The sequence below is a fragment of the Somniosus microcephalus genome, chromosome 23 (genome assembly GCF_052327205.1).
Source record: "Somniosus microcephalus isolate GS21.2 chromosome 23, FLI_Smic_1.0, whole genome shotgun sequence".
Classification (NCBI taxonomy): domain Eukaryota; kingdom Metazoa; phylum Chordata; class Chondrichthyes; order Squaliformes; family Somniosidae; genus Somniosus; species Somniosus microcephalus.
In genome coordinates this window covers 58259741-58279178 of record NC_141009.1, presented here as the reverse complement: position 1 = coordinate 58279178, position 19438 = coordinate 58259741, and the positions used below count along the sequence as shown (strand labels likewise).

Genomic DNA, 19438 nt, shown 5'->3' with positions numbered 1-19438 from the left:
CAGCGTAAGCTCGAGGAACAGCACCTCATCTTTCGATTAGGCACTTTACAGCCTTCTGGACTCAACATAGAGTTCAACAATTTCAGATCATAACCTCGGCCCCTATCATATTTATATTTTTTATCCACACTTTTTGTTTGTGCTTTTGTTTCCCCCTCCCACATGGCAGCTGTCTTTCATTCTGCCAGCGCAATTCACACTCCATCTAGAGCCATCCTTTGTTTCTTAACCTGTCCCATTACCATCTCCTCTTGCCTTGAATATCTCTTAATGTCTCTTAACCCCTCCTGCCTTCCATCCTATCACAGACCTTCCCTTTTGTTCTTTCATCCCCTCCCCCATTTCCCAGCCCCTAAACTTGCTTTAAAATCTGTTCCATTTCCTGCTTGTTTCCAGATCTGACGAAAGGTCTTCGACCTGAAACGTTAACTCTGTTTCTCTCTCCACGGATGCTGCCTGACCTGCTGAGTTTTTCCAGCGTTTTCTGTTGTTATTTCAGATTTCCAGCCTCCGCGGTATTTTGCTATTGTAATAGGGTCAGGCTGCCGGATTCCGATGCTTTAACCACCCCGACTCTCTCCCGTCTGTCAGGCGGGGCGGGAGGGGGGCGATAAATTTGAGGCCATTGTCCCTGGTTGTTGTGGAAAACATTAGGCTAGTTGGCTCATTAATACCTACTCCTCCCACCCCCCACTTCTAACTCATTTGCTGTAGCCTGTGACTTTTTTAATCTGTGCAATCCACTTTGTTCGAAAACACAACCTCTGAACATAATTCATTCCTGGATCCTTTCCGAGAAAAAAAGAAAAAGAAAAGACTTGGATTCATATAGCGTCTTTCATGACCACCGGACATCTTTAAAGCGCTTTACAGCCAATGTAGTACTTTTCTGAAGTGTAGTCACTGTTGTAACATAGGAAATAGATCAAAATCATGAAATCTGATACTCGAAGGGCAATTTTAATCCTGCATGAAACGGACAGAATCATAGAATGAAGGAGGCCATTGGGCCCATCGTGCCTGTGCCAGCTCTTTGAAAGAGCTATCCAATTAGTCACACTCCCCTGCTCTTTCCCCATAGCCCAGCAATGTTTTCCCTTTCAAGTATATTCAGCTGTCTTGGCCCGAAGCTCTGGAATTCTCTCCCTAAACCTCTCCGCCTCTTTACCTCTCTCTCCTCCTTTAAGACGCTCCTTAAAACCTACCTCTTTAACCAAGCTTTTGGTCATCTGCCCTAATTTCTCTTTATGTGGCTCTGTGTCAAATGTTTTGTCTTATAACACTCCTGTGAAGCACCTTGGGACGTTTTGCAATGATAAAGGCACTATATAAATACAAGTTGTTGTTATATATTCAATTTCCTTTTGAAAGTTACTATTGAATCTGTTTCTACCACACTTTCAGGCAGCGCATTCCAAATCATAACAACTCGCTATGTAAAAATAATTCTCATCTCCCCTCTGCTTTTTAACAGACAAATAAAAGCTCTCTCTGAATGGGGCACCAGGATTAATATAAGCAACATTTGGCAGACTAAAATGTAGCCTCCAATTGTTGTCATTTGTCAAACAGATTACTGGAGACGTGCAAAGTAGCAAAAAGTAAAATACAACCATTACAAGAGACTGCCGCTATTTATTAAGGTGTAAAGATGATTAGCATTTTGATTGCTTGACCTCTTCAAAGAATTTGTTTGAACTTCAGATAGAAAAATATTAAAATCTGAGCATCATCTAGTATTTAACAGCTTTGTTGCTGTTATTCAAACCTCTGCTTCCTGTATCCTAACTCACACCTGTCCTGTTCAGTCATCACCCCTGTGCTCACTGACCTACGTTGGCTCCGCCAAGCAACGCCTTGATTTAAAAATTCTCATTCTTGTTTTCAAATCCCTCCACGGCCTTGCCCCTCCCTATCTCTGTAACCTCGTCCAGCCCTAGAACCTTCCGAGATTTCTGCAATCCTCTAATTCTGGCCTCTTGCACGTCCCTGATTTCCTTCGCTCCACCATTGGCGGCTGTGCCTTCAGCTGCCTAGGTCCTAAGCTCTGGAATTCCCTCCCTAAACTCTCTGCACCTCTCTCTCCTCCTACCTCTTTGACCAAGCTTTTGGTCACCTGTCCTAATATGTAGCTCAGTGTAAAATTTTGTCTGATAGTGCTGGGGCATTTTACTATGTTAAAGGCGCTATATAAATGCAAGTTATAGTTGCTGTTATGTACAGAGGTATTTATGTATTTACCACCAGTTAATTTTTTAAGAATTTGCCAATAGGATCAGAAAGAACAACAGATTTTTAAAACAGTCATAGTTTCTTTTCTTTCCAGTTTTGAAGAAGGGTCCAACCCGAAACGTCAACTCAAATTTCTCTCCACTGATGTTGCCTGACCTGCTGAGTTTTTCCAGCATTTTCTGTTGTTATTTCGGATTTCCAACATCTGCAGTATTTTGCTATCGTCATAGCAGTTATCTATTCTGAAATGTCAATTGTGCTGTCGTATTTTGCCTGTGATTCAGCTTCTGCGAATCATTTCTAAATAAATCTGGACACAAATTTAGTCTGTGTAAAGTTATCTAGCGTTGTGGATATTTCCTGTTTCCTGGGTTGAAATATTACTGCTTTCCCAGTAAGTCATTCACCACCACCAGTGTCAATTGTTGGACGTGCACCCTGCAATCGCAATCGTGGGGCGATTTTAAGCCTGCACGAAACAGACAGAATCATACCATTCGGTCCACCGTGTGTAGCAACAGAGGCAGACTGCTAAGAGAATACTTCGAATTTTACAGCACAGCTCAACAAGCCTATGCCGGTGTTTCTGCTCCACACCAGCCTAATCCCACCTTATTTCACCGTCGAGACATTTACAGGAAAAAAAAAGGGCACGATTAAGGATGAATCTGTTGTAGCAATCATTGGATTTGCACGTGATCTGAGAGAAACACGTCTATGTTGTCTTTGTCCATCAGTAACGAAATAAGAATATAAAGCAAAATACATAAATGCAAGTCTTTCTTTCTTTGCAACAAAAAAAAAGGGAGTCAGATCTGTGTGGCCGCTGCTACCCGCTTATTGTGGCTTAGACTTTGCATATGCTGCAAAGGCCGGTGCACCGTAAATGGCATACCGCAGGCATGACCAGCACTTGATAGGTTCTGGGCCAAGCAGCAGTCCCGCAGCCAATGGGAAGCAAGCGAGTGAAAACTGGCGCTCTGCAGCACGGGCCGTGTGCAAAAAGGAGGGGGGGGGGCACTTTGACAGACAGCCCTGGCGACCAATCGGAGGCCGGGACCGAGGAGCGGGGGCGGGCTGGCGCGGCTGGTATATAAAGCTCGACGCGGCCGACAGCAGTCAGTTCGAGCGTCTGTTCTTCTTTGTCACAGCGGAAGAGGAGTTTGGAATCGGAAAAAGCAGGCAGTATGAGGGAAATCGTGCACCTTCAGGCCGGCCAGTGCGGCAACCAGATCGGGGCCAAGGTGTGTGTGTGTGGGGTGACGGTGGGTAGGGAGGAGGAAGCCGGGCTGGGCACGGCGGGCTAGGCCCAGGCGGTGTCCGGGGCCGGGGCCTAGCTGGGTGCGGGAGAGGCTGCCGCGTTTTCAACATGGTTTCCGCAGCGCCACTCCCTGATTGTGCTGCGTATGAAAGGGGGGGGGGGAATGGGCGGGTCCGGCGCCTCTGCAGCGGCCCGGCCCGGCAATGGAGTCTGAGCGGGAGAGCGACCGCGGCGTGGCGCCTTTTCTGATGCTTTCTCCATAAAGAGCGGGCGGATCCTCGCTTTTTTTTTTAATGGCGAATTATTGATGGGAATCATTTAATACGGGATTTTTTTTTTTTAAATCAACGGTGTTGAGGGTTTCAAAGGGTGCGGATCGTCTGTATTTGGGGGCGGGTTTATTAATGCGCATGAGGCTCCTTAACGGTGTCGCTTATCAACGGTGTCGAGCATCAAGGAACGGGCTTTTTTTTTTCATGAAGATTGAGGAATTTATCAATTAAATCGGAATAAGGAAGATAGGGGGTTAAGAAAGATCGGGGGTATCAATTAAATCGGAATAAGGAAGATCGGGGGTATCAATTAAATCGGAATAAGGAAGATTGGGTTCCTCCCTTTTGTAGAGGGTTTTTCAATTAAATCTGGGAATAAGGATCGGGTTCCTTTTATTAATTACATGGGGGTTTTGATCAGGATGGGTTTTTTTTGGTGGAGGTTTCTGCAAATGATCAAGGTGGGGTTTATCAATGGTGCCGTGATCACAAAGGATCGGGCGCCTCCCTTTTTTTGCGGGGATTATCAATGACCATGAGGCTCCTTAATCAAATTAGGGGATGCTTTATCAATTAAATCGGGGGTTTAAGGTTAGTTTTTTTATATATATATGGGGCTTATTAAAGAGATTGATAAACCCACATCCTTATTAATGAAGTCTGGGATTACAAAGGACAGGACCCCTCCCTTTTTGTGAAGTTATTAATGCGAATGAGGCTCTTTATTAAAGATGTTTATCAGTGAAGTTGAGGTTTAAGGATGGGGCTTGTCCCTTTTTGTGTGGGTTTATCAATTAAATCGGAGTAAGAAAAAGCTGCTTAATTTTCAATGAAAACGAGTCTCAATGGGAATTTTTAAATTAAAAATCAGATTAAAAAAGCAGGGCTCCACCCTTTTGTGGGTTTATTAATGGAGGCTCTCGAATAGAGATTTGGGGGGGGTTTCAAATCAATGAAATTGGAAATTAAAAAGGATGGGACTCTAGCTTTACAATGAATAATGCATAAAGATGCAGGATTAACCCCATTGCACATGGATTCTTAACTCCATGTCCTTTCCTTCTGAAGAGATGTTATTGGGCATGAAGGTCACGTCTGTCTTCGACCTTCCAATGGTGGGGGCCCCATTTCTTCCACCTTTCAATGGTGGGGCCCCCATTTTGCATGCGATGCCTCCATTTTCTGAACATTTACTTGCATATACATGTTCTTCCCTGCCCACTAGTTGAGGATTGATTTCTCCCAAGACTGCTACCTGCTTTTAATATTGCCCTGTACAGTACCAAACTAAAGCTTACCTGAGGCTAGTGGATTATTCAGTGCCACAGATCTTGGCATTGACATGGGGTTTGGTGGAATCTGGGGTAACTGGGTTGTGTACAGTGTAGTGAACTGGCTTTGATTAGAAACAGAACAAGCCCATACATGCCAGTGCCAGGAGCCAGACACTTGAGTGGCCATTCTGAATAATGACTTGATCAATAACATCAGAAGTTTAAATTAATTTAATTGGACTGCAGTCACTGGTATTAACCAGTTCAAATCCATCTCCTAGCACTGCTTTTTTTTTTTAAATGCTCCTCTACCAAAGGAATTGACGTCACCCACTAAATACCATGTGACATCTCAGTAACCTTGCTTTTGATTCTACATGTGTAAAATTTGATTTTTCTCAATAGAACCCAGGGTAAGGGTTGGGCACCCTTGTGGCTCTGCTCTGCAGAATAAGACTAGACTGCTGCCCATGTGAATCCCCAGTTTGCTGCTTGACTGACAATTGACACTCTGACATTTGAGTTGGAGGCCTTTGAGGTATCTGGCAGGGAACCTTCGCAAGCACTTGGCTTTCTGTATGCAGAATTGTAGTTCCCTCCTTGCTTGAGTGACTTGTAGAATCATACAGCACAGAAGGAGGCCATTTGACCATCATACCTGTGCTGGCTTTAAGTGCTGCCCAATTGGACCGACTCCCTTCTCCTGCACTATTTTAATAATGTAAAGATGTATAGGGCAGGCAATGAAATCTGAACTGTAGAAGGGAGGTGGGGGGTTGTGTGGTGTCTTGAAGTTAAGAAAATGACATTCTCAACTTCTGCATTCTCTAGTTCCGCTCTCCAAATCATATACTGAAGGCATATAGTGACTGCAGTTGTCTTCCTGCTTTTATGGGTAATCCTTTTTCTAGGGGTTTGGCCACTTGGCCCTCACTTACTGAGCTGATGCATCCACTATTGAGATCTGCATTTGGCTGATGTGAAATACTGCCTTGCTATGGTGGTTACACACTAAGCAAGATCAGGTTCTGGTAAATAGTACTCTCTGGCAGTGTGACTGAGTTGTCCTTGGCTTCAGTTGTTGAGCGTATACCTTATTTTTGACTCATTTTGATGGGAGAGGAGGATGAAATGAGAAACAGCCACACTGGAGACCAGTGCTTGGCTTCCTAGCAACAAAACCAGTTATCACGATGGAGACCTTTAGGTTTTCGGCTTCTCTGCATGGAACTGCAGGTTATAGAGGATCTTGTATAATCTCTGGAGTGATGAGGAATTGGTGAGTGGCTGCTGCTTGGGCAGATGCAAGATTTAACATCTGCAGGATGTGTCACATTGAGCCACATCTCCAATGATTTACTTGGCCGAGGAAGTCTGCTGTCATAAGGTTTTTTGAGTCTCTTCATTGCTGTCTAGTGTGGTAAAACACTTATTATTGTTCACCATTGTTATTGTTCACCATTGTTATTGTTCACCATTGTTATTGTTCACCATTGTTGCGCACTGTTGTATCTATGCATGCCTCAGCTGGCTCCGCCCCTGGCTCCACCCACCTGCCCAGGTATAAAGGTGACTGCTCTGCAGCCCCCTGCCTTCTTGGAAACCAGTCAACCACGAGAGGCATGCTCTGTTCCTTGTTAATAAAAGCCTTTTAGTTACTCTCTGTCTTTTATGAGTAATTGATAGCGCATCAATTTTATTAACAAGGACAAAATGTCAGCACCAAACGCTGAGCAGCAGGCGCTGCTGCACGCCCTCAGACCAACATGCCTGGACCTAGACCCTGAAGAGGCGGGTTCGTCTACCAAGTTCACACAATGCGTTGCTTCGAAGCTTACCTGGAAGCCTCAGCCGTGACACTAGATGGAAACAAACTAAAAATCCTGGCCTCCAAGGTGGGCCACCAAGTCTACACACTCATCCAGGATGCGACTACCTACGCGGCGGCTATCGATCTGCTAAAAGGACAATACACACGCCCGGTAAATACGGTTTATGCCAGACACCTCCTGAGATCCCGCAAACAGCAGTCCGGGGAATCGGTGGAGGCATTCATATGGGCACTACAGATACTCGGCCGAGCCTGCAATTGTAAAGAGGTATCGGCCGCGACACACACGGAGGGACTTATCCGAGATGCTTTAGTTGCAGGCCTCAAGTCCGACTACTCCCGGCAGAGACTGCTGGAGAAGGGCGAAATCGACCTGAAGAAGGCAGTGTCCCTCTCGCTAGACGCGGCCCACCGGAATATGGACGCATTCTCCCCTAACCGCTCCGCACCGCGGATGCCACAACCTTGGGTCATGGGACTGCCACCTCCAGCACCAACTGCTGCAGTGATGTCCAAGGGCCTGAAATGTTACTTTTTGTGGCCAGGCAAAACACCCCAGAGCACGCTGCCTGGCGAAAAACGCTGGCTGCGGGAAGAAAGGACACTACGTCAGCGCCTGCAAAGGTAAAACCGCTAACGCCAGCAGCGCCGCGTGTGAACCGTGGGGGCAGCCATCTTGGACACCTCCAGCCACGTGGGGATCTTGGACGCCTCCAACTCCAATCGCGGGTGACCCGGACTCGACCACCGCCTCGTCTGACGACCACAGCGACTTGCTCGACCATACGCTGGCCTCCGTGACGCTGGACCAATCTCTTCCCTCGCCAACTGTCCAGGTCCATGATGGACATTACGGTAAACGGCCACGCCACTACCTGCCTTTTCGACAGCGGGAGCACCGAGCTTTATCCACCCCGACAGTGCACAGTTTCTCTCTCCCGGTCCTGCCAACGCGCCATCGGATCTCTATGGCTTCCAAATCCCATTCAGCAGACGTCAGTGGCTACTGTGTAGTGACCCTTTCAGTAAGGGGCACGAATACACAAATTTTAAACTTTCTGTGCTGCCATTCTACTGGGGTTGGATTTTTAGTGTCACATTAGCATACGGCGGACCCCTCCTCCCACAGTCCGCAGCCAGCAGCTTTTAAATCATCCGCCACGCACCATTTGCAGCCTCTCCACGCTTAGTCTCTTCTTTTTTTTTTTCCCCCCCCCCCCCCCCCCTGTTCGCTAAACTCACCCGCGACTAAGCCCATCGCTACCAAAAGCAGGCGGTACAGTGCCGGGATAGGAGCTTCATTAAATCCGAAGTAGCAAGACTCCTGAAGGAAGGGATTATTGAGGGTAGCACTAGCCCATGGCGAGCACAAGTGGTAGTGAAGACTGGCAAAACAGCACCTAGTTATTGACTACAGCCAGACGATCAATCACTACACCCAGTTAGATGCATACCCACTCCCCTGCATATCTGACATGGTCAATCAGATCATGGTCAATCAGATAGCACAATACCGGGTGTTCTCGACGATTGATCTGAAGTCGGCATACCACCAGCTCCCCATCAGGGCTGAGGACCGCCAGTACACAGCTTTTGAAGCTGACGGTCGTCTCTACCACTTCCTCCGAGTCCCCTTCGGCGTCACCAACGGGGTTTCGGTCTTCCAAAGGGAGATGGACCGAATGGTTGACCAGAACGCGCTGCAGGCCACCTTCCCCTATCTAGACAAGTCACCATCTGCGGCCACGACCAGCAGGACCATGACTTTAGCCTAGAGAAAGTCCTCCGTACGGCCCAGCGGCTGGATCTAACCTACAACAAGGACAAATGTATGTTTCGCGCCTCGCCATTCTTGGCTGCGTAGTGGAGAACGGAGTCATCGGCCCCGACCCTGACCGAATGCGACCCCTTAGGGAGCTCCCCCTCCCCACTGCCAAAAAGCACTAAGATGCCTAGGGTTTTTCTTACTACGCTCAGTGGGTGCCCAACTATGCGGACAAAGCCAGACCCCCTCAAGTCCACCTCCTTCCCCCTGACAGCAGAGGCATATGCAGCCTTCACTCAGATATTGCAAAGGCCACAATGCACGGAGTGGATGAGTCCATCCCTTTCCAAGTGGAGAGCGACGCATCCGACTTCGCCCTAGCTGCAACCCTTAACCAGGCGGGGAGACCCGTGGCCTTTTTCTCAAGGACCCTCCAGGGCCCCGAGATTCGACACTCCTCTGTCGAAAAGGAGGCCCAGGCTATTGTGGAAGCGGAGCGACACTGGAGGCATTACCTGGCCGGAAAATAATTTACCCTGCTCACTGACCAGCGTTCAGTAGCTTATGTTTAACAATAAGCAGAAGGGCAAAATCAAGAACGACAAGATCTTGAGGTGGAGAATTGAACTGTCCACCTACAATTACGATATCTTTCCTGGCAAACTCAGTGAGCCCCCAGATGCCCTATCACGTGGTACATGCACCAACGTGCAGGTTGATGGGACTGCAGACCCTCCACAATGACCTCTGCCACCCAGGGGTCACCAGGTTCTTCCACTTCATCAAATCCCGTAACCTGCCCTACTCCATCGGAGGTCAGGACCATGACCAGGAACTGCCAAATCTGTGCCGAGTGCAAACCGCATTTTTATAGGCCAGACAGCAAGCCTGATCAAGGCCGCTCGCCCCTTCGAGCGCCTGAGTGTCGATTTTAAAGGGCCCCTCCCCTCTGACCGCAACGTGTACTTCCTCAACATAATTGAGTACTCCCGTTTGCCATCCCTTGCCCAGACATGACCAGTACCACGGTCATAAGGTCTGAATGACCTTTTCGGCTTCCCTAGCTATATCCATAGCGACCGGGGCTCATCCTTTGAGCGACTAACTCCGTCAGTACCTGCTCACGAGAGGTATTGCTACAAGCAGAACCACCAGCTACAACCCCCGGGGGAACGGCCAGGTGGAAAGAACGCGACGGTTTGGAAGGCCGTCCTCTTAAACTTAAAATCTAAGGGCCTTCCGACCTCTCGCTGGCAGGAGGTCCTCCCTGCGGCGCTCCACTCCATTCGGTCACTGCTTTGTACGGCCACCAATGCCACCCCCATGAAAAAATGTTCTTTTCCCCAGGAAGTCCACATCGGGAACCTCGCTACCGACATGGCTGACGTCTCCAGGACCCGTCCTACTGCGGAAGCACGTGAGGTCCCATAAAACGGACCCCTGGTCGAGAGGGTGAGCCTCCTCCACGCCAACCCCAGTATGCTTACGTGGCGTACCCAGACGGGCGGGAGGACACAGTCTCCATACAAGACCTCGCACCTTTGGGTGCCCCTGAAACACTACCATTGCCATCCACCACTACCCACAACCCAACCCCTGTAGACGGCATGCCGCAGCCCCAGGACCCATCACTGACCACTCAATGAGACGCCAGATTCCACGTTGGATGCTGCACCATCGCCGCCACCATGACAATCAGGACGGCATACAAGGCCACCTGATACTTACTTACACGAACCTTTAGTACACACCCCACCGGACTCCATTTTAAACAAGGGGTGAATGTGGTAAACCACTGTTATTGTTCACCGTTGTTGCACACTGTTGTATCTATGCATGCCTCAGCTGGCTCCGCCCCTGGCTCCACCCACATGCCCAGGTATAAAGGTGACTGCTCTGCAGCCCCCTGCCTTCTTGGAAACCAGTCAACCACGAGAGGCATGCTCTGTTCCTTGTTAATAAAAGCCTTTTAGTTACTCTCCTAACTCTGTCTTTTATGAGTAATTGATAGCGCATTATCTAGGTGGCTTATGGAGGATGGTGCAAAGTTGGAATATCTCCCACCTTTGGATGCACAATCTACCATCCATTATTCCTAGATACTTCTATTCAGTAAGACACATGATTATGTACAAGGACTCTCTCCCTTAAGCATACGATGCAAATGTCCTGTAAGTATGGTTTGCATGTGTCTGTTTAACCAAATTATTGGATATTCTTCCACTTTTTAAACATTCTTTTACTTGTGAAGATGTCCACTTAGGTGGCTGCTTTGTATAAAATTGCAAATTTTTGGGTGGAGGGGAATTGGAGTCAGGGCGGGCTTGTAGTTTGGGTGTAATGATCGGAAGCAGCAGCTTGTTAGTTCTTCTCTGGTACTAGTTTATTGCAGTGGGGATATTTTTTAAGCACATCTGGAGGAATTTAGGCTGATCTTGTGACTGGGTAAGACCAGTTTTGACAAGTAGAATTGTGCATTACATTAATCTAGAGGGAGTATGGGTGGGTGGGGGGGGGGTGCACTAAATTTGGTGTCCTAGCACTTGGTGATTTGGGGGGGAAAATGCTTATATTGATATCGCCCTTCACGACCACTGGATGTCCCAAGTGTTTACAGGCAATGAAGCACTTTTTTGAAGTGTAGTGACTTGTAATGTAGGAAATCACTACTGGGTTCTAATCTACATTAATGACTTGGAGTCAAAAACCTCAATATAAGTCAAATTTGCAGCTACCAAACTAGGAGGGCAGTGGAATTCAAGGCAACAGTAACTGCAGAAGGAGTCATACAAAATATGTATTGTGGAGAACAATGATGGATGAAATTTGACAGACCAGTAAGTACTGCATGTCAGAAGGGGAAAATGGTACATAATCATGGTTACAATATCTGAGTGACATTGAGGGACCTTTGAGTCTTTGCTACTCTGCATTGGTTGACATGTTTGGCAATCACAGCCAGAGCAGCACAAAAGTCGGGAGGTTTTGATGACACCTGGGTCTAGCTTTCCTTCCCATGAACCCTGTGACCGTGCTTCTAGTCTGCCTGTACCTTGGTACTGTGTCCACTTGTTGCTGACAAACGAGAGAGTGCTGGAGGCAGTGCAGAGATTGACCATGAGGTTGACCCCTAGAGCTTTTTAACCACAACTACTTGTTGCACCTTAATGTAGAAAACATCCCAAGGTGCCTCTGGTTTAATTGGCTAAAAATGAACCTGAGCTTTTAGAAAAGTTCCCAAAAGCTGGGGGGGTGGGGTGCAGTGAATTCTGGATTGTGGCTTTAATGGTGACACAAAGGGAGGTGAGCAGAGGCACACGACCAGTCTGGAATGGGAGTGCTCTAGTATGAGGTATACAGAGGGGTGATATGACATTTATACCTGGGTGAGGAATTGTATATTGGAAGATGTTGGACCAGCAGCTAATATAGGTCTATGGCACAGGGATAAACAGAACTTGGTGTGATTGGATACAGGCAGCAGAATCCTAGCTGGATTGAGGGTGGAGTATGGGCAGGGTAGGGGTTCCAGGGATGGACTTGGAAGGGGCAAAAGGGATTCCGGTGCGGAGGATACAAGTGGACTGAAGTGGCCTTGTCTGAACTTTTATTTTAAAGTAACACACAAGATTACCTCCTGGAGCTTCCTCTTCCCTCCAGTTGAAGTTTGTGCTGATGTTGCCACTTCCATTTGGTGACTGGTGGTCATATTAACTACTATGCCCATGGGAATGTATTTTCCTCATTGCAATTTTACTCTTGGATCCTTCTCCACAACTTTAAGGGGTTTCATTGTTACTGCTGCTCTCCTGTGAGGTTTGACTGAGTGTCAGCATGCTGTTTGATCACAGGAGGGGGAATGAGTGGCTGAACTCAATTGTGGCCTCGTCTAGCATTCGCAGTCCTCTGTTGGATAATTGGAGAGCAAGCCGGAGTTTTGTGTTTTTCTCAAAGCAGAGATGCTGAGGATTTCCCTAGTCTGTGGCTCGGCCAGACTGTGGATAAATTGGTTGTGCTGTCTGGGGAAGGGAAAGTTCCTTTAGAGCAAGCCCATAATTCTGGGTCTGAATTGGCTCCAGACGAGCTTGTTTTTATCCTGTTTAAAACCAGCTTGCCTTGGATAGTATCAGTGAACTGCAGTTCTTAATGTGGCTGGTCATATTTGGCTCAAGAGGCAGCTGCAACCGCTGCCTACTGTTGGTGTGAACTCTTGCCCCTTTCTGACTGAATGAATGGGCTGAACTCATTGTAGATAGACATTAAGTACCTGCTAGTCCAACATCTGATCAGGGGGTGAATGTGCTCCTATTGGGAGAGGTTCTGCAGTGGTGGCAGTCGATGCCATGTTCATCAGCTGAATAACTTCCCAAAACTAAAGAGGGAAAAAAAATCACCGTCAGGGGGGTTTGGTCCAAGGTACATGTCTGGAGCTCATTGAAATCATTTCCAATGTGCTGAAAGCAGCTAATTCAGTCTTATACAAAAAGATTCTTGGAAATGATTTCAATGAGCTCAGACATGTATTGGACCAAACCCCTGACGGTGATTTTTTTTCCTCTTTAGTTTTGGGAAGTTATCAGTGATGAACATGGCATCGATCCCACTGGAACCTACCATGGAGACACTGACCTGCAGTTGGAGAGGATTAATGTCTATTACAATGAGGCTTCAGGTATTAATCCAATGCTGTTAACCATACTTTCAGATTGTGGTTACTTTTTACAGCAATCTAACCCTTGCAAACTTCCAAACAGGTGGCAAATATGTACCTCGTGCTGTTCTTGTGGACCTGGAACCTGGTACTATGGACTCTGTTCGTTCTGGACCCTTTGGGCAGATCTTCAGGCCCGATAACTTTGTGTTTGGTAAGTGAAGCTTGTGTAAATAACTCTGACTAGTTGGTAGCTCTTGTGTAGAGCCTCTTGCTTCAGTCTGAGGGAGGGGGGTGGGGGGTCTCGTGCTGAAATATTATACTTGCATGGTCACTGGTTGGCTGGATGGGCAGGCCATGGGTCACTTAGTCTAGAGGAGACTGTAGTTTGCACAATGACTAGTGGGAAGCCTTGCATGAATGTCACAACTTGGTTGCACATAGGGTCACCACTGGTTTTCAAACTTGTATTCAAGACCTCCAGCAAACACTAATACTTTCAGGGACCTCTTTGCCAAGATTCAGCTACCCAAAGGAAAACCGATTGGGTGTACAGCAACAAAAGAATGTGATAGTAAGCCAACAGAAATCTGAACTTGGGGACCCTGTGCTGTCTGACACCCTCTTGTGTCCAGGAGCCCCACACAATGGTGGATAATAGACTAGGTTTATGTTATGTATACAATTTGTACTAAATGTTCAACCTTTACATACAAGTAGATAGTGCTGGGGTAGGGGTAAGAACATCTGAAGGTACCATCCCTTTTTGAGAATCTCCTGTTTCTATTCCTTTATCATTGATTTACAATAGGAATCTTGACTTTTGGCTGTTCTCTTCCCTTTTTTTTTTTGCACCTGCTGTTTTACCACCCCCCCCCCCCCCCCCAACCCTTGGCACCTGAGAACCAATGCATCATTTGAGACATGTGCTTTTGATCACCTGTCTACTCCCCTAACTGGAATTCCAGTGTTCTTGCACTTCATCATCTCTTTCTCTCTCTCTCCCCCCCCCCCCCCCCCCTGGCCCCTGACTGCAGCATTGCTTGTGGTGGCCTACTGTCATAGGCCTTCCAGGATCCTTGCATTGCTTCCTGTTTCCCTACTCCATTGGATCATCTTCCCTTTCCTGACTAAGTTGCTCAGGCACAGTGGCATAGTGGTTAGCACTGCCTCACAGCGCCAAGGACCTGGGTTCGAATCTGGCCTCGGGCGACTGTGTGGAGTTTGCACATTCTCCCCGTGTTTGCGTGGGTTTCCTCCGGGGTGCTCTGGTTTCCTCCCACAGTCCAAAGATGTGCGGGTTAGGTTGATTGGCTATGATAAATTGACCCTTAGTGTTAGGGGGATTAAATACGTGGGGTTACGGGGATAGTGGGATATGTGTTGGTGTAGGGGTTACGGGGATCGGGTGGGATATGTGTCAGTGCAGGCTCGATGGGCCAAAATGGCCTCTATCTGCACTGTGGGGTTTCTGTGATCTGAGGCTGCAGCATGAGCCTCCCAAATTTGATTTGTCTCCCACTGCTCCTCCAGCACAAGCCATGGCAGTGACACTGCACCGGTCATCCTGAACCCAGCATTCAGAACCATCTACTTGTGTAGGTCATAGACTTCAACACTGCAGTGGTTTCACAACTCCAAGACCAACTGCACTTCAAAGGCTTACATTTATATAGCTCCTTTTGCTACCTTGATGTCCCACAGCACAGTACTTTTGTAGTAACTATTGTAGGAAATTTAGTTCCTAGTGTAAAATGTGCTGTCACCCCATGAATAATGGATATATCCACCATTAAATGTGCAACCACAAGCCAATCCATTTACTTATGCTTAATGCATGTATTAGCTGCAATATTGAAACTCTACCTTTTTTATTTCTTGCATAAATTATGTTTTAGATGTGTTTATAGTAAACTTGGCATTCTTTGTTCTAGGTCAGAGTGGTGCTGGCAACAACTGGGCCAAAGGTCACTACACTGAAGGAGCTGAACTGGTTGACTCTGTCCTGGATGTGGTGAGGAAGGAGGCTGAGGGATGTGATTGCCTCCAGGGATTCCAGCTCACTCATTCACTGGGTGGTGGTACTGGCTCTGGCATGGGCACACTCCTTATTAGCAAGATCCGTGAAGAATACCCTGACCGAATCATGAATACTTTCAGCGTTGTGCCTTCACCAAAAGTATCAGACACTGTAGTAGAGCCTTATAACGCAACTCTGTCTGTCCATCAGCTTGTGGAGAACACTGATGAGACCTTCTGTATTGATAACGAGGCTCTGTATGACATCTGTTTCCGAACCCTCAAACTCACCACTCCCACTTATGGTGACCTGAACCACCTTGTGTCAGCCACCATGAGTGGTGTGACGACCTGTCTACGTTTCCCTGGTCAGCTCAATGCTGACCTACGTAAACTAGCAGTGAACATGGTCCCCTTCCCCCGTCTGCACTTTTTCATCCCAGGCTTTGCTCCTCTGACCAGCCGTGGTAGCCAGCATTACCGCGCTCTCACAGTACCAGAGCTCACCCAACAGATGTTTGACGCCAAGAACATGATGGCCGCCTGTGACCCTCGGCACGGCCGCTACCTGACCGTTGCTGCCATTTTCCGGGGCCGCATGTCCATGAAAGAGGTGGATGAACAAATGTTGAACGTACAGAACAAAAACAGCAGCTATTTTGTTGAATGGATCCCCAATAATGTCAAGACAGCTGTCTGTGACATCCCACCTAGAGGCCTCAAGATGTCTGCCACCTTCATTGGCAACAGCACAGCCATTCAGGAGCTGTTTAAGCGCATCTCTGAGCAGTTTACTGCCATGTTCCGGAGGAAAGCCTTCTTGCATTGGTACACTGGTGAGGGCATGGATGAGATGGAGTTCACTGAGGCTGAGAGCAACATGAATGACCTGGTATCTGAATACCAGCAATATCAGGATGCCACAGCTGAGGAAGAGGGTGAATTTGAGGAGGATGAAGAGGTTGCCTAAGCAGTATTGTGGTCAGAGCTAAGAATTTATTCATTTCACTGAGACCTGTCTAATGCCCCTTTCTTATACTTTTACACTGTTCATGTGTTCTGCATTTCTATCTTGAAAGCTGTATAAAATTGCTGTGTAAAATTTCAGTTGTAACCTCCTGATGGTATCTGAGGCATTGACTTGTATGATTGGAATTGCTGTATACATGTTGATGTAATACTTAATGAGTGCTATTAATCTTTCCCTTGCAATAGCAATTGTAAAATGTTTTCTCTTGGAGGGATCCTGGAAAGGTTTTTTTTTTTCCCCAGTGAGGAAGTTGCTATCTGGTCTGCCATTGGGCCTGTCGCTGAGCAGATTTCACTGAGTTGGGAGTTTGGTTGGTATAGAACTCTATATAGCATTGTACTTGTGGGATCTGCTTCTGCCAGTAGGATGCAGGTTGACTGCCAACCCAACAAACTGAGCCTTGCTGCACCTGTGAGCAGAGCATCATTAGGTAGGGAGACACTGGTCTGTCTCCAGAAGACTGACTGCCTTTTCATCTTGGAAGACATTTTTACAGTCCATAAGTATTCATTTTTTTTTATCCACAAGGTTGCTTTTTTGAAGGAGGGTAGCTTTTAAGACATCCTGGATTTCTGGGCAGATGTTGATCATTGTGAAAGTGAGGACTTGTAAAAGTTGGTAGTATGAATCAGGGCCACGGTATTGATAAGCCTTCCATTGCCCTGAATTGGTTACTACTCTGTATCTATTCAGTAGGGTTGCCATTGCCCTCATTTTTGTGACCAACAGACTGGTATTTGAGTGGCTTGTCAATTCTGTAAATTGGGCAGAAAAAATATTTTGAATGTGTAATCCATTTCTCACTCACATTCTTTATGTAAAAGGTTTACAATAAATTTTCATATGCTCAGTAGAGCAAATCAAATTCAGGCAGTGACCTGACCCTCTGGCCTGTCTGAATTCTAGTTTGTGGCAGTCCTACTGTTGCAAAGCAGACTTGTTCTGCAAAGGTAGACAGTGGCTTTCAGACATGGCTGCCAGCACTCCAGGCAGAATGCATAAACACTTCATGGTTTGTTTTTTTGGCAACTTTGTTAAATGTCACTATCCAAATTCAGGCTGTTTGACTGCTAATGTTCTGAAATCTTTGTATGGAGAGAGACTTACTCCTGTAAAGAAATCATGTTTGACCATTAAATTAGCACAGCACAACTTATCTTGGAATGGTTGTTATTCATGTGGTCTCAATGTGTTCATAGTCTGGGGCAGCTTATGGTTCTGTCCTGAAGGTCTTTGCTTTGGGTAGTAGATTTTCCCTTTTGCTCCGAAGTATAGTGGTCAGTGGCAGCATATACTTGTAAGTTCTCTCCTGACCAAGCATTACTTTTGGGTTGCAATGTTCCTATGTCCACCTCAACAGGTATTGCATTCCAGCTCTAGACTACAGTTTCACATGCCCAGAGGTAATCACTGCTGCTTTTCAGTGTAAAATATATTCCAGGCTTCCAAAAGCAGGAGATTAAGTGTTGACAACTTTCCTTTCTGGGCTGATGTCTCGTCCAACATAAATAGGAGCAGGAGTAGGCCAATCGGCACCTCGAGCCTGTTCCGCCATTCAATAAGATCATGGCTGATCTGATCCTAACCGCCAATCCACTATCACAGAACCATCTCCTGAATCTAACAGAATTAGACACACGAAATAGGAGCAGGATCAGGCTACACTGCCCCTGGGCCCGCTCCGCTACCCACAGGGCCATGACTGATCCGAACCTAGACTGATGTCCAAATTCCTGCCCGCTCCCCATAACCCTTAATTCCCTTTACTTCTAGGAAACTATTTCTGTTTTAAATTGATGTAATGATGTAGCTTCTACAGCTTTTTGGGGCAGCATATTCCATGGACCTACCACCCTCTGTGAAGTAGTTCCTCCTCATCTCAGTTTTGAAAGAGCAGCCCCTTATTGTAAGACTATGCCCCCTAGTTCTAGTTTCACCCATGAAGAACATCTTCCCCCGCATCCACCCAATCCAACCCCTTCACAATCTTGTATGTTTCAATAAGATCGCCTCTCATTCTTCTGAACTCCAATGAGGAGTCCCAATCTACTCAACCTCTCCTCATATGCTCATCCCCGGGATTAACCGAGTGAACCTTCTTTGTACTGACTCGAGCAAGTATGTCCTTAAGTATGGACACCAAAACTGTACGCAGTATTCCAGGTGCAATCTCACCAATACCTTGTACAACTGAAGCAATACCTCCCTGTGCGGTCTCACCAATACCTTGTACAACTGAAGCAATACCTCCCTATTTTTATATTCTATCCCCCCAGCAATGAAAGCCAACATTCCATTGGCCTTAATCACTTGCACCTGCATACTAACCTTTTTTGAGTTTCGTGCACCAGGACACCCCCCTCCCCCCCCCCCCCGATCCCTTTGTACTTCAGTACTTTCCAGTTTCTTGCCATTAAGATAATAACTTGCTCTACGATTTTTCCTGCCAAAGTGCATAACCTCACACTTTCCAGTATTGTATCCATCTGCCAAATCTCTGCCCACTTACTTAGCCTGTCTGTCCCCTTGCAGGTTTCTTATGTCCTCCTCACTCACTACTTTCCCTCCCATCTTAGTATCATCTGCAAACTTTGCTATGTTAGACTCGGTCCCCTCCTCCAAATCGTTAATATAGATTGTAAAGAGTTGGGGACCCAGCACTGACCCCTGTGGAACACCACTAGTTACTGATTGCCAGTCTGAGAATGAACCATTTATCCCAACTCTGCCTTCTGTTAGATAGCCAATCCTCTATCCATGCCAGAATATTACCCCCAATCCTGTGATTTTTTTTATCTTAAGCAATAATCTTTTGTGTGGCACCTTGTCAAATGCCTTTTGGAAGTCTAAATACACTACGTCCACTGGTTCCCCTTTATCCACCCTATATGTTACTTCCTCAAAGAACTCCAGCAAATTTGTCAAACATGACTTCCCCGTCATAAAACCATGCTGACTTTGTCCTATTAAATTATGATTATCCAAATGTCCTGTTACTGTCTCCTTAATAATGGACTCCAAAATTTTACCCACCACAGATGTTGGTCTATAGTTTCCAGCCTTCTGTCTACTGCCCTTTTTAAATAAGGGTGTTACATTAGCA

At 46.7% G+C, this 19438-nt stretch overlaps 1 protein-coding gene across 1 annotated transcript; it reads left to right on the top strand.

The window, feature by feature from the left end:
* Nucleotides 1–3342: 3342 nt before the first annotated feature.
* On the top strand, nucleotides 3343–17491 carry LOC147101889 (tubulin beta chain-like). Its single transcript, XM_085965905.1, has 4 exons — nucleotides 3343–3476; nucleotides 13199–13307; nucleotides 13390–13500; nucleotides 15221–17491. Exons 1-4 carry the CDS (start codon nucleotides 3420–3422, stop codon nucleotides 16273–16275), a joined length of 1332 nt encoding a protein of 443 aa, XP_085822031.1. The 5' UTR covers nucleotides 3343–3419; the 3' UTR covers nucleotides 16276–17491.
* Nucleotides 17492–19438: the final 1947 nt, after the last annotated feature.